Source organism: Glossina fuscipes, unplaced genomic scaffold, assembly GCF_014805625.2.
Source record: "Glossina fuscipes isolate IAEA_lab_2018 unplaced genomic scaffold, Yale_Gfus_2 2, whole genome shotgun sequence".
Taxonomy (NCBI): domain Eukaryota; kingdom Metazoa; phylum Arthropoda; class Insecta; order Diptera; family Glossinidae; genus Glossina; species Glossina fuscipes.
The window spans coordinates 11830726-11846974 of NW_023998416.1; the positions used below are offsets into that span (position 1 = coordinate 11830726).

Genomic DNA, 16249 nt, shown 5'->3' on the forward strand with positions numbered 1-16249 from the left:
GAATTTAAATCAGATGTTACATCTATGTGGATTATTGATAAAAAAAATTAAAAATTGAAAACAATAACGGTCTACCACACACATAGCTGGATGCAGCGCTGCCTTAAGCAGAATGCAGCACACATAGCTGAATGCATAGCTGGATGCAGCGCTGCATTTAACTCAACGCATCGCTGCACGTAGGTAGTTCGGTGCACTTAGCGATTGCGCTGCACTTAGCGAATTCGTCGCATTTAGCGATTGCGTTTTACTTGGCTGCGAGAGTGCGTTGCACTTGGCTGCAGCGTTGCACTTACATGAACAGACGGACAGAGTGATAGGCGATCAGATAAGCGTAGATTTAAAAAGTGATTTGTCGGCACAATAAAAGATGAGTCTGTCTCTTGTCCTTCTGGGTGTTACATACATTCGCATCTAATAAACTTATGTACTACAAATATTGCAGGGTATAACAAAGAGATATTAAACAACCTATACCGAAATTTATTATGAATTTCCGTAATTCTAGTTTTCAAAGTTGTATTAATTAACACTAAATGAATTAATTGTCCTTTTATTGTTGCAGCTGTTGACTACTTTTAGCACTGTAATCTGGAAATCATAATACACTTCAATAAATTTATATTTCCCTTGTTTCTTTCATGTATTTATACTGATTTGTTTAAATTTTAAAAGAATTAATTCCCGGTTTTTGATGTCTTTTAAGTTAGCGCTTCCATGCAACCCCTTCATTGGTAGTGGTTTATTGTTTACCTAATATTAGTTACTTACCGTGTTTTACTAACACATTAATTTCATGTTTTCGAAAGGTGAAAAGTATCATGTTTTTTCACTCTTATACAATAAGTTAGACTGCATTGCTTCTTATGTACTCCTTCAACCACCATTACACTACAACTTAATTAGCTGTAAAATCCACTTAAATACGATACTTAAACTTTTGGCATCAACGCTATCATAATCAATAGATTTACAATATGATTATCTTGTTCCAACATCTACGCTCGCAAACAAAACGTACAAAGTATAGCAACTGAATGAAACTACAACATGGCACGTATGCATGCATGCACTGTAGCACATAAGCGTGTTTAACCAGTAACCCGACTTTTAAGACTCCCGCCTGAAATTGACAGGCCAAAAATACCACTTGAGCTGTGCTCAGTTTATGTAGTGACTTTTAAAGTCAATAATTTCTGGTTTGATAATCCAGGCAATAGCGTGATGTTAAAGTTTAATACGAGTAAAGTAGTAAATTGATTTTTTGCTTTTTAATTAAAAATATAATGAAAACGTGATTTTAAAAAATTCGGTCTTTATATGTATTGTGAGTTCGTAAATACATAAGTTAAGCAATGAATCCTTATTCATATGATTTTTATGAAATCCATCTGAAGTTTATCTGAAAAAAAAACCTTGTCTTTCTTTATTCTTATCTCATATATTCATCACTTAATCGATCTCGTTAAGTTTTTTACCAGTTGATCTCTATCCCGCGGTTTTCAGATTTATTTTCGTTGAATAGTCTACCAGTTATGTAGTTTCATTTTCAACACTGTCTAGAAACTAAATTTCATTAATTCCTAGTAAATATGAAAAAATCATAAATCAATTTAATTTGTTTCTCAAATCATGAGAAACACAAAAGTCAGACCACCCACGATCATAAAAAATCGCTTCAGTTTCAATGCGTTTTTTGCCCTCTTCTCTCTCTTAACTCTCTCGTTGACTTTGTTCCCATTTGTTTTGCCCATATTTGTCATATCGTATTTAATAATCATTTGCTTGCTAACCTGCAAGTTTTTTTGGTTGCTGTTGAAAATATATTGAAACAAAGCCAGATCTCTGTTAATAATTTAATAAAAAGTGTCAAAGTATGATCACGATTTCTTGTTATAATAAAATTTTTTACTCTTACAGCCAACCAGTAACGACAACATTAGTAACAGTTGCTTGCTACTGTTAGGCAAAAACTTAAAAGTAAAAATACCAAAGTGACGCGAGCAACATAAGCAATTGATAATTATCACAATTTATGATGATGTTAATATAAATTTTGCTTTTAGAGAATAGTTCTCATAAACCTGGCAACTTAATCGCGTTCGTTAAATCTTTGACTTAGAAAATTTACAATTCCTTTCGAATTCTAGATTGTCACCCGAGGTGCTTTAACTTTTAATTTAGTTTCAAAATATCTCAAGAAAATAATTTTTCTTTCTTCTTGTAGATAGGCGGAAGAAATGTTTAAACAATAAATAAATTTAAGCGGAAATCTGTTTGAGTCTACTGTCACGGATAGGGTAAGCTATATATATATACCGTGTACCCATAGATCTTAATTAGGCGCATAAGGCATAGCATGTTATGCTACAAGGAGCTGCACAGAAAAAAGTTTATTTTTAAATGATCTCTGCAAGCGCAGAAAAGTAAAAATTCCCTGTAACTAGAAGCGAAAACTTTCTTCTTCTTATTTGGATTTTTTAAAGCTACCCATTATCCCTTTAGTTTCTGCCTGAGTCTGTTTAAGCTAGAATACAACAATCGAGGCAGCTAACGAGGCGACTTGGGCGTACGTATTGAGTACGAGACATTTTACGTCGACTTAGTTTAATCAGAAAAATATTGTAGCCTTCAGTTATTCTACTTTTAGATAAAGTAAGAAGAAAGATTAATTATCTTCAGACGTATTCCTATGAAAGGAATGAATTGAGTAAAAATATCTCAAGTAGATGACATTTCACCTTGAATAAATATTGAATTGTCGTTGTTCTACGAAACACAAAAACTTTTTCCAGCTACGCATGTTTGTTAATAATATGCGAAGAATACCTACTTTATCTGAAGGAAAAGCTTAGTATTTTGTAATATGAAGAGAAAAAACATAATGAAATAATGAAAAATGCTGAGGTCATTGTCTTAATGGCCTGCCGGTTCGTAAAAATAATGGAAAAATGGCGATATATGTGAATTGCATTGCACAAATGTGTCTTATCTCACGGACGAACTCTATTGAAAATGGTTTGGATTGGACCACTTTTTCGACCCCTTGTCAGATAAGGCTTCTCTTTTCAAAATTTCTTAGCAACAGCTAGAACCTTAAGATTTCAATCTTCAAATTTATTTCTTTGGCTAGATAGGTTTTATCAATAAGAATAATAATAAATGAATGTCTTTCCTAGAAAGACAGTATCTCGTGGTTACGAAAATCCGACATTGGCTAAAATGGGTATGCATGAAGGCTAACCGATTTTATAAGAAACTAAATTCTAAAAATGACGAGGCTCACAAAAGGTTAACAACAATTCGCAGACGACTTAAAGGTAAGACGGGTTTGGCAGGAACAGTAAAGTTTGGGTACTTGCTCGTAGAAGTCCATATAAGCAAAACTATTTGCAGAAAGCAAAATCAGTCGACTCAGGAAAGTTGGATTCTAACATTTAAACGGACAAAACCAGAAGCAGCATTGTAAATATAAGTTCCTGAATTGTAAATAAAGCCAACGCTGTCCCAAAAATCATAATCCAGCGATGCGGGCGTAATTTCAAAAGAAGTCGAATAAATGGGAAAAAGGTGTAATTTTCAACACCTCATGGTGCAAACTGATCCATAATGGTAATTTGACACAAAAATTAATTTCACCGAATTGGAACCGTTTACGTTCGTGTTTTGGATACCACTCTGTATAAGGAGAGAAAATAAATCTTTATGTGGCAAATATATATATTCAATTCAAGAAGTAATTTGGTATAAAATTGAATTTTGCTTTGAGGAGATCTATTTTTAGGACACCATTGCGTATAAGGATTTTCATGGAAAATAAAACCTTATACGCCAAAGTGATCCCATTTTTAATATTTTACTATAAATATTATCCATGATAAATTATTTGATATAAAAATGAACTGAACAAAATTGAAAAAAAAGGGTCTAGTTTTTGGACTTAATTCTCCATAACGATTCTTATGAGTAAGCCCTTTAGCAAAAAGCTTTTGCTCTCTAATATTGTATGAAGAAAATGGGTCCGTACTACCAACGTGGCATAGAAATTAACAGTAGAAAACTTGCATCATATGGATCTATTTGTTTAGAGCTCATCATGTATAGGGGTTCTCAGGCAAAATAAGGCCTTATGTGGCGATAAAGTTTAATTTGTAATTTTTAATAACGGAAGCATAAAACCTTTAAGAATTACATTAAGTTTGCCAAGTTGGGATGATACAAGTTGACGTTTTGGGAATACCCCAATGTGAAGACTTTCATGAAACGACTTACATGAAAATGATTTATAACGCTTGGTGCATTATCACGAAAATGAATAAATAGATGTATTAGGTGAAGTGATGTAGGGTACTTCATGGTCAGCCTTGTCCGACTATAATGTTTTTACATCTTTCACTCTTATTGGCTGTTGTGAAACTTTCCTTGTTCCAACATCTTGAATCGCTGAGAGCATTTAATTAAATATTTGTTTATATTAAATTAAAAACACTCCATAATCTTAATAAAGTATATTTCCCTGTGTGCTAATATAAGATTTCCTTCTGGATTTTTTTTTTTTTTTTGTGTTGATAAAAGATTTGCCAACAGATAATTAACTGTTAAAAGATTTTATTAAATTGAACGGCTATGTGTTATTACACGACTGAAAACGTATTTATTTTCATTTTAGGTAGAACTTACGATTCACTTCAATGCTACTATGCATATAACTTTTCTTTTTCTATTCTTCTTCTGTACTTCGTAAAATTGTGGACATTAACATCAATCGTAGGAGAGAGGGAGTAACATATATAAACCAGGTTTGCCAAATTCATTTGTTTAGAGCGTAAAAGTCAGTCAATATTGTTAGGATCCTTACCTGTCTGTCTCACCTATTGTTTCCTCTTGAAAAAAGATTACAGTTCAATTCGACAGGTTCAAAATGCGCCCACGACGTTTTGAAGAACTGAAAGAACTTATAAAAAGATACGATTGTGGAGTCATTACAAATTATTGAATGTTAACGAAACAATCATTACATAGTTAGTGAAATCGGAGTATAAAAAACGAGTGAAAAGGTGCCTGTGTGAATATACTGCATAAAGAACTTGTTCAGATATCAAGAGCGAAAAAGATTTGTACGTGCCTTGCAAAAAATGCTCACGAACTGATTAACTCCTTCCATTAATTGAGTTGTTGGGACTTAGTTTTTTTTTTTACTGACATATTATTTTTATAACGTAAAGCAAGCATTTTGTTTTGGTTTATGTTTTTTTTTTTTTTTTTTTTTGGTTTAGTTTCTGTTTTCTCTTTAGGGGTCTGCTGCAAATGTATTCTAGCCTATGACAGTTGCCATAGTTGGTATGGCGGCGTTGGTGTAGTTTGTGTGCTTAGTATTTGCTCGTTTTGTATTCGGAATTTTGAACGCAAAATCATGCCGTAACCGTAACGTCTGCATTTGCGTGTATGTCTGTGTCTGTGGGTGTTGTCATCATAATCATCGTGATGATTACTGTTACTGTTGTTGTTGCTGCTGTTGTCTAAAGCAAATCTCATTAATGTTTGTGGTTTAGAGTCTACTGTTTCAACGTCTAAATATATGGCAGCCTGTCTAATAACCCAGCTAAAGATCACTAAAGTTCATGTGATTCGACCATAAAACGATTTAAGTTTTTTTTTTTCGCTTTATTTTGGTTTCGCTTAGACAAGAGTTGCTTTGCTATTAGCGTTGTCTGCAAGAGTTAAAAGAAAACTGACTCTAATGTGCGTGAATTTGAGTTTAAATTTCAAGATTTCTTTTCGTGGTTGTTATTGCCCAATGCTCTGCGTGTGTGGCTGGCTACTGAACTGAATTAAGTTTCAAACGTTCTTTTATAAATAAGAAATCGTTGGCAAAGATAAGGCGGACTTATAAATCATTCTCCCTGATTTATATGAAGTTAATTTCCTCCCCTATCAATTCTATTTAAGTTTCCGTTCTTTTCGTTTTTTGTGCTTTTTTTTTTTTTTTTTTTTAAGACAACGCCTTCTTAAATGCAGCTAACAATATAGTGATTATCGTCATGTAACCTTACATTAGTTGAGGTGCCCATCAAATCATTTTTGTACATGACGGCAGCTATGCATCATCAAACAATTTCAATTCGTTTTACTCCAACAACAATAGCAAAGAGTAAATAACGGCTAGAGCGATATGCATAAAATTGTCGACAGTAAAATGCTTTCATCACATATTCAACCATAAAAAGCAACATAATTAATCAGCAACAGCACAGCAACAGAGGCACTACAACAATAAACATTTTGTCTTAAATGCAACCATGTGGGTTTTGTTTACATTGTAAGTTAGCATACGTTTATGTATGCGTGTATGCTTGGTGTTATTTTATCAGCAATTTATTTAGCAGTTAATTGCATTGCAGGCATTTGACGATAAAACCGCACAACCGTTGTATGTACGTCCGTCTCTCCACGTAGCGTATGCAATATAAACATAAACATTAGCAAACGTTGTTAGCTGTTGCGGTTATTATTGTTTTTGTGTAAATTATACTTGTTTCTCTTTTCTTAAAAAAAAGCAAAATAGCAAAGGAAAAAAAAAATTACCTCAAGTAAAGCATTAGTAATAATAGAAATTCATTTATAATTGTATAAAATGTTTATAATTTGGATAAGGAATGTTTTGTTCACGTTCCAAACGAAAACATACTCTGCAGTTAACACTTTATCGAAATTTTCTTGTTTTTTTTTTTTTTTTTTTTGGTTCCTTTCAACGTCTAGTCGGAAGTTGACTCCTATTCATTTAAAAAGTTAAAGGAAATTGGAAGAGAAAGAGAAACTCCCATGTGTACGAATTATTTGATATTCTGCGTATTACACCATTTTGAACCCACTTCTGGCCGCACCTTGTCCTATTAAAAATATAAACGCGTGTAGAGTACGCTCTTGGCATGACAATGGAACGCTGGCTTTTGAAAAAAATAATAGGTGAAAGTAAAAAGTTCGTCGCGTTTACCGCAACAAATGGCTTCACCGTGAAGTATTTTGGGCAAAACTATCAAGCCACACTATAGCACGCGTGAAATGTCTTTTCACAGATAATTAAAAAGAAATAATTGCGACATTTGTCAGTTCAGTTAAAAATAATTGAGTTTTAAAACCGAACAAAAATTTTGAAATAATTCACTTACTTCGCAATGTCACTTCGATCAAGATAACAACTGAGTGAAGGCTTCCGAAAAAATTCGTGAAAAGCAGCACGCAAAAGTCCCGTTTTGGGATTTTTATGCCAAAGACACGCTGCGCTTTAATGGACCAACTCTTTACCAATCAATGAAATTTTTCGAAAAATGGATAAAGTCTGGAATATTTCATTAGACATTGACCAAAAAACGGTCTTGAATTGTGTCCTTTAATCTCGCTGCTCGTACAATACAAAAAAAAAAAAAAACAAAAAAAATTAAATTTTGAAGAAAAAGCTCGGTGAACTTTTCCACTCAGTATTTGATATAATTAATTGTTCCTTAAATTAATTGTTGTCGTTAAATTTTATTCATAAATTTCTTAGCAAACATTTGGATTTGTAAATTTCTTCTGATATTCAGTAAACTATATATAATCTGTATCAATCTGTTTGTTCGGTTGTAAAAAAATTAATAAAGAAAGAAATAACAGATAGAATATATGCGATGCAACTGTACATGTACAAAGAGAATTTTGGCCAATTTCATAAAAGACTTGATGAAAGAGATTTGCAAGTCTGCAGTTATGTGACAGTCTCAATGTGGCAGTTATGATCTTATATTCGTAACGGCCGTGTAATCGGCTAGGAGAAGTCTACATTTCAACATATATTTGGATATTCATTTTAGATAACCTATAGTTAAGGAATTTTTTATTTTACGGCTGATTTGAACCCAACTTGAGAGTCATAAACGATCAGAGTATTTGCAAAAGGGGTCTTTCGCTTTTCATTCCTAAAGAAGATCCTCTGCTAAGCAATTTGAGACGAAATTTTTCACATCTTCATTACATTTGTATTCTAATTTAAATTATCTCACGACAAAAAAGCAGCGATCAAGTACAGGAATGTTAGTGTTGAAGAAATTTATTTACAGAAGTATTTTAAAGATATTAAAAGACTAATAAGAACACTATGCAAGCTAAGCTTTGGTATAATACTGACAGAATCGATAATCTTCTTTCCTTTGATCTGATGATTGAAATTTTCGTTGAAATTTCCTCGAATAGCAGTTGTAAAGGACGATAGACTAGAATGGTTCGCAGTGAATTTCGACATTTATTCAAATTTTCCGTTTACTTCTTTGCTTTCTCTGTTAGCTTTGCCTTTACTCGATAGTAAGGCTGAGAGTCATGAATTCAATGTTAATAATGGTAAACTGGTGGTGAAACTTTTTCTTGTCTATGACATATTTTTATAAAGGTATGCGAAAAGCTACATATTGCTTAAAAATTTCTTGGAAATTTTTTACGTTTTTGCCTTCATTCATTCTTAGCAGTCAATTTTGAAGCTGCCCATCTTCATAATTGGTTTTTATTTTATGGTAAATAAAGCATCGAAAATTGTTATTTGTTTTTGACGCTTTTTTCAAAACCTAAATGTTGGCCTTTTTCTTAAATCGAATTTTACGGCTTGAAACTAGCTCGCTTTAAGACGAAATTAATTTTATTCTCTTGTTCATTAATTTTCTTTAACTGTTTATGCGTTGCGTTTTGAACGCATATGAGAGTGAAAGATTTAGCCTGAAACATGAGTAAGTGTGCGAGTCATGTAACATATTAATATTTGTACTCACTATCAGAGAATGGTCTTACGTTAATTTTATCGTTCTGTTCACAAGGCTAAACAGTAAAAATTAGAGAAATGCATAAACTTGGGCCTCAGGGCGGAGAACTATAATAAGAGAAGAACAAGAAAGTCAGAAAATTATTATCCGCCGTAATCAGATCTTTCTTTTATACCCATAAGCATTGTTCTCCTCAAAAAAAAAAAAAAAAAATAAAGAGAAGCAAAAGCAAGCTAAATTTTTATACTGTATAATAAGGTATGGACGCGCCATACTTTTCTATTGTCAGATTAGAAGTGGAAAGTCATACGGTCAGACAAAAAAGACGTAATATCTAGCTGGACCGCGACCGCTACATATTTTCTTTTCTTTCCTCATCTTTTTCTGCCCGTCAAAGCCATAAGTGATTGCTTATATAACAAAAAAAAAAAAAAAAAATAAAAAAAAAAAGTTTTTAACTATTTTTTCACTTCCATCCATTTATTTAAATTTTTTTTATGTTCAAATATACCGATTAAGCCATGAGTGTGAATCATAATTTTAAATGTCATAAAAATTTTTTGCCGCGAAAATGCTAAATGTATTAAATTGATTAGAAACATTATGACAAATTAACGTTGGTGGTGCGACATGATATAATGTTTTGATTGCTTTAATCAAACTTGACAGATATACGTAGGCGAACTGCGAACTGCGTACGCGATGTGGCGCTTATAATAAAATCGAATCAACAATTAGTATTTTAAGCAAATGTTGGAAAAAACAAAAAAAAAAAATGCGGATAAATAAAATTCTGTTTTATCTCTAATAACAAATAGACCAAACATATTATTTAAAATTATAGTAAATAGAAAGAAAAATAATTATACACATGCATATTGATTATAGTCAGATATTATCAGTTTGGAAACAGGTATTGCTTTGCAAACATATTTTGCAACCCCTACGTATTTTCAAGAAATAAAAACATTATAGTCGAGCGAGGCCGACAATTCAATAAAAATCGGTTAATACAAGTCTTCGTTTATTCTCGTGATAAAATAACAAAATATTATAGGTTGCTATACTTTTTATGCGCGCCTCTTTGAGCGAGCGGATCGAAAACATGGACTGACGTGATCTAAATTTAAATTTAAAAAAAAAAAATCTCCATCTACTTCTGTCATAAAGTGTTAATTAATTAAAAATTGTTGTCATGTAAAGGAGCCATTTTCGCTGGTTCTATGGGAGAGACTTCAAAGAGTACTACATCCGATCGTAATTACTCACCATAATCTAATATACGCAAATATTGGAAACTTTGAAGACTTCTTTTTTCATATAAGTGCTTCGATGTAATTCATTAGCGGCGTTGTACTAAATTTTTGTCAAATTATCTCCAAAATTTGCGATCGGTAGGCTGAACAAGAAAACAAAACCAACAGCCAGCCGACAAACAGATGCACAGGCAAATAAGCTACAATCAAAGAATGGGTGCAAGGTGGGTCTATTTCTAATCTTTATGGATGTTCCATAAATTTGAGCAAACGTAACTTAGCTTGTAGCACAATGACGAAAATGACGGGTGTAGAGTATAAAAAAACAAACAAAAAATTGAAGATTATGTAGAAAAAGAAGGTTATATCTGTTCACAGGCCCGGCGAGGATAAGTATCACCTCTAAAAGTTTCAGATATCTGTTGTAGATAGCGCTCGTATTGGGGGAAAGTTCCAGTTTCTCATTTCTTAAGTGCGCATTCCAAATTAGCTCGAAGATGTTATGTTGTTATGTGCAAGATGCAATGCATCATAAGTAACAATAAGCTAAGAAGACTTTGTTTTCCTATATTGGAATTGGAAACGTTATGAAGATGACCGGGCATGGGTATGTGTGTGTGTGTTTGTGTGTGTATATACAGAATAACAAAATATAAATATTCAAATATATTCTTATGTGGAGAACCATACAAATCTTGGCATTTTGTTTGCTGGGTTTTTATGAAAAATGTCTGATTTATCTTTTATTGCCAAAAAAAACAAAAATCCAAATACTACTCTTTTAAAATGTTTTAGATAATTTGCAACAAATTTTGTTATGTACAAACAGTGCGTCGCGTATACTTTAAAATTAAACAGTAACCGAAATCAACAGTTGTTGCTCTTATAGCTGTTGTTGTCGTTGCTGTTAATTTTGTTGTTGTGCTTGTTATGCCCTCGCTTAGCCTATGATTGCATACTTGATTTATACCGTACAGACAATTTTGATTGGAAATGCACACAAAATATAGTTTATAATATCGCAACTGCAGCGCTACGCGCGCTTGACATATGGTCAGAGAACTACGTGCAAGCGAACACAAACCAAAAAAAAAATAAGCAAAAAACACCAAAAAAAAAAAACAAACATGACTTGGGATAAGCTTTTCTTGATAACACAAAAACGCACACAAATGCATATGTGTTCACGCATATGCACTGCTCATATGTGCATACATTACATGCGAGCATGCTTCGATCTAACACTATCCTCATGATCTTTGTTATAGGCTGTTAGCTGGGTTGAGTGCTGCCAACTGGCACTCTTGAACACCATAGAATGGTGAAAAGAAGGAAAACATATCAAAGCAAATCAAGATTGACGACTACCAGGAGTGCAATTAAAATTATTAGCATGCAAGCTGTCACTTTTGACAGTTTGCGTTAGTTTACTTATTTATTGAACTAATTGGATTTTGTCCGTCTGCTTGTCTGCATATGTGTCTGTCTGTCTGTCTGTCTGTCTGTCTGTCTGTCTGTCTGTTTGTTTGGCCAATATTAAATGTAAATTAAGTTGTAAAATGTATTTTCCAGATTTTATATAAATTTTCTATTTACTTCTGTGCCTTTCTTTTTAGCTTTACGTTTACTCGATAGTATGGCTGATAGTCACGAATTAAATGCTAGTAACGGCGGTAATGGCGGCGGCGGTCTTTTTCCCCAGCTTTTCAATGTAGCCATTAGAGCTTCTATACGCGCTAATGCCACTTGTGGTCAAAATGGCCGAGAAGAATATTGTAAATTGGTGGATGCTTATCCTCATAAAAAATGGGCGACACAATGTGGCATTTGTAATTCGCACTCTTCCGATATGGCTAAACATCGTCCCATCGAATCGGTTATCTCCAATACTCAATCCGACGATCGTTGGTGGCAATCACCCACTCTCCAAAATGGTCACAATTATGAATATATTACAATCACTTTGGATTTGAAGCAGGTGAGTGAGTTTTAATTCATAAAAATGTTAACTGTTGCAATAGTTGCGACGACAGCCGGAGGCGAATTTCAAAGCAAGCTAACTAATACGAACATCAGTGAGAAAAGAATAAGTCATAATTTAAAAAACTTATGGAAAACAAGGAAACTTTTTCTTATTTGATTGAAGGCCTGTTGAAAACAGGTATGACAAAGTAAGTTCAGTGAACACATAGTTTTTTGAAGAAACTAAACCAGCTTATACGCTCATATACGGTCTCAAAACGTAAACAATAGGTTGTAAGGAATGATTCAAAATCGGCCCGTGTTAAGATCGTATTAGTGGTACTTCAATATTCCACTTTAGTCGCCCTATTGTTTAATTTTCTTGTGAATGATTTCGATAGCTCAGTGGGTAATGATTGCTCTTTCTTTTGTCTATAAAGTACGTTAATACATTCGTATCTCTAGCTTGTATTGACTTTTGGATGTCCGAAAATATGCTTTTCATTAACACTAAAACTACTAAGACCTTACTTTTCAGCTGGGCCTTTCCCACTTCATTATTAAGATATCTGAGTATTTCACTGGTCTTTAGCATTAACTGACCGTGGTTGCATATTAGCCCTCCCATCGAATAACATTTCTCCAAAAACTTTTCTTTTTCTACGAAAATTGTACAATCTGAATGTGTACTTGCCGGCTCGGTTTAAATATACTACTCATGCCGCATGTTAACTACAGAAGTGTTTCTCGGTTACCCATTGCATAGTTTGGATAGGCTTTAAAATGGATTGTCAACCGTGTTACAGGCTTCACTGGCAGACCACATTTCCTTTTTCGTTCATGCTTTTTTCAAATTCTTTTCTAACTTAAGTTTCGTTTGTTAATCGATCTCTGCTAAATCATTCAACCTCGATCGTTCAATCTTTTACTAGAGTGATTAGACTATTAGATTAAATTATTACCGCGTATTTCTTCCTTTCTGCCCCTGCAGCTCGATATTGCAATGCTTTACAGCAAACATTGAATTATTTTCACGAATCTTTGAATGCATTTAGAGGAAACTTGACCACCTTAAATTTCTGGCATCAGGAAATGATTACCACGGACTTCATAGAGCAAGGTGATTACGTCAGTAGTCCTTCCGCCGAATTATGCTTATACTTATGTTGTAAACTCTCTTCTAAACGATAATTACATATCTTGCAGCTAAGCACATTGGCCTATGGCTTTATAATCACAATAATAAGAAAAAAAATAATATCTCTCTTGGGCAGTAGAGGAAGGTCTCACATTCTTACATAAAAGCGCGTGTAAGTGAAATGCTTAGCTTTATTGACAATACGCAGCAAGGGTGACATTTTTACTATTGCTGAATAGTTAAGGATTGATTAATCGGTGTTCCAAGTAATCTGCAACTTCAACTGCATGCAGTTACATACTAATCTCTTGCCAAATACCATATCTATTATATTATTTTATATATTTGAAGCTGCGAAAAACAATCTTTTTTCATCGTTTCTTGTCAGACATATTTGGTCGAGTATATGACGATTCTTTCCTTCTGCAACAGGGATTGCATAACAATTCTTGATCATCACACAATTAAAGCGATCATGTCAGAGGGATTGTAACCGTATAAGTCTACCTAACAGAGCAAGGTTGCTTTACACAATTAGTGATGGGTATAAAAAACTGACAACTGTTGAATAAAACTACCCTCGTGCCCGTTTATTTTTATAACATCATCATATGGAATTTTGTCTATTAAAGAATATCTTCAACACATTGTTTGAATGGATTGTGTTTTTTTTTTGTTTAATCGCTATTCGCGCAGTTCTATTATTGTTGATAAAATACTTCTAATTAGACTCGAAACGTTAAGCTATTGAATGTGTCTGTCGAATATTTTCTTTGTTCGTAATTAAAAAATTCATTCAATAAATAATAGTGTGATTTAATTTAATTAATTCAACACTAATGTCAACATGTGTTATTAATACACTAGAATGTGATAGCAGTTTCATTAATTAATGTGTTACTCAATCATTCGCGATGTAATACATTCACTTACAGATTCCATAATGATTTAGATGGATTTCATTTAGGTTTTCTTGCGGTAATTGTCATTCTTTAATGTCTCGTTTATTGGTCAAAATAGCAACACATCAAAATCACACGTGTTCTTGTTAGCTGTTAGCGAAGCATGTAATTGAAGCACGTAGGAAATTTGTAAAGCCTTCACGACGATTTTTGGATCACCATCACCACCATTCTAAAGAGTATGTCAACAATGTAAAGAGTTTGCTTTGTTGGCGAGTTTGAAAGTCCTTAGCCTAAACCTTACAGCGCTATACATTTGAATGATAAAAATTGGGATCAAAGCAAGCCAGCCGTGTGAGTCGTATTTTAGAGTACTATTACATGTACAACGGAAAGTGCAAGCCTACTTTCACGACATTAAATAGAAGAGAGAGAGCATTGATATAAAGTTCTACACCTCTTTATCTTAAGTTCAAATGAGTTTTCTCGTAAGACTTCTTTTTGTCAGGCGAAGCCTTTATCGAGTTCCTTGTTGGTAGTCTTCAACAAATGCAATCGGCCTGTCAAGACAGAGACCAATCGAATCGAACTTTCATGGACATTTAAAGACGTTAAGCAACCGTCGCTTCGCGGTCAACCAACTACAACTAAAAACGAAATTTCATATGTTGTTTGTCACAAATTGACAATGCGAACTTTGGCTGATTCAATGGAGGCTGCTATTCCGAACGTGTCTTTTGTAGAATAGATCGGTGTACCTGTGCATGTGTGTGTCGTAGTTTTGGTCCATTGAAACGAACAGCCTTATACGGAGACATCGGCGTAGAATGGCGTGCACTATCCCCAGAACATATGTTTTTTTATAAAGTTTCTCCACCTGTTTGTTACAAACGTTGCAAAGAAAAGCACCCTTCACTTTCCCGGATATTGTAAAGATGTTTAACACAAATTAGCAGATCAACTAACTACGAGATATTATTTCATTATTATATCAATGAATGTCGTTTCGAACTTTCCTAGAAACGAATGACCTGGAAGAGTTGTTCTTATTTGATTTAAAAACTCCTACACTAGAAAAAAAAAAAGAGCTGAAATATTAATGTGTTTTGCCAACGATGGTGCCGTCTGTCATTCATCGTACAGTTAAGCTGTCAAATCATTCAACTCATTGTTTTTGTTAGCACTGCTGTTGTCACTACACAACACAGATAGGAAAATGCAAGATTACATACAGTGCAAGCAAATGCAACAACAGCCATGTGCAGTAACTATTGATCCAGAGTAAAATTTAAGATAAACAAATGATGAGGTTTTCTTTTCCAATAATGCCCTGAATTTCTTTATGTTGTTTATATTAAACGAAAAGAAAACAAATAAAAAATTTTTCATATGTAAAGGAATGTAAAAAGACTATAAGTCTCAAGTGTTCTTCTTTCTTTTCAAGTACAAAATCTGTTTTAAGTCTTTTAACAACAGATTTATGAAACTAAAATAAATGATTTTCAAGGCAAGCAGTTACAATAAGTGAAGTTAATAGCGCTCGGGGAGAAGGATTAATTAATTGAATTTGACATTTACAAAATTTCATATAAACTTTAATTTATGGCACTTAATAAAATTCATAGGCTTATGACATAATTGGTGAAGAGTTTTGTAGAATGAGAAACATATGCGTAGGGCAACTGAGAAATATATAAGAACGTGAATGGTATTCGTTTCTCATGATAATACTAGAACTATCGAAGTTTTCCATATGTACCTTCATCTACTAAAAAGGGGCCAATTTGACTTTGGGACAGTCGCCTGTTGCATGAAGACTGATGTTCGGCAGAACCGTCTGTATGTTTTTCCCAAAAATAGTCTCAACGACTTTACTAACACGTTCAGAGTAGATAGGTATAAAATTTTAATTACAATTTATTTCCAATCTATTCGTAATGGGGTGAGAAAAGTGGCAATGTGCACTAGAGTATACTGAAAATACCCAATTTTGCTGGAAGTATAATAGATATATGCCATAGGCGTCTCGAATGCTAGACAAGGTGGAAAGAAATTCATTATAGGCTTTCAAATGCCTTTTCATGTAAATAAAGGTCACCGAAATGTTTTAGAACTTTGCAGAAATTGATGAAATTTATCAAATTAAATCATTGAATTATTTTTTTCACTTTTTTGATATTTAATGTTTATTACTTATAAGATAGA

The 16249-nt window shown here is 33.3% G+C and overlaps 1 protein-coding gene across 1 annotated transcript in view; it reads left to right on the forward strand.

The window, feature by feature from the left end:
• Positions 1-16249, forward strand: part of LOC119632924 (laminin subunit alpha-1-like) — a 50937-nt gene that overhangs the window by 20455 nt on the left and 14233 nt on the right. The window contains exon 2 of the mRNA XM_038026078.1: positions 11659-12020. Within this exon, the coding sequence (XP_037882006.1) occupies positions 11659-12020 (362 nt within the window). The remainder of the gene's footprint in view (positions 1-11658; positions 12021-16249) is intronic.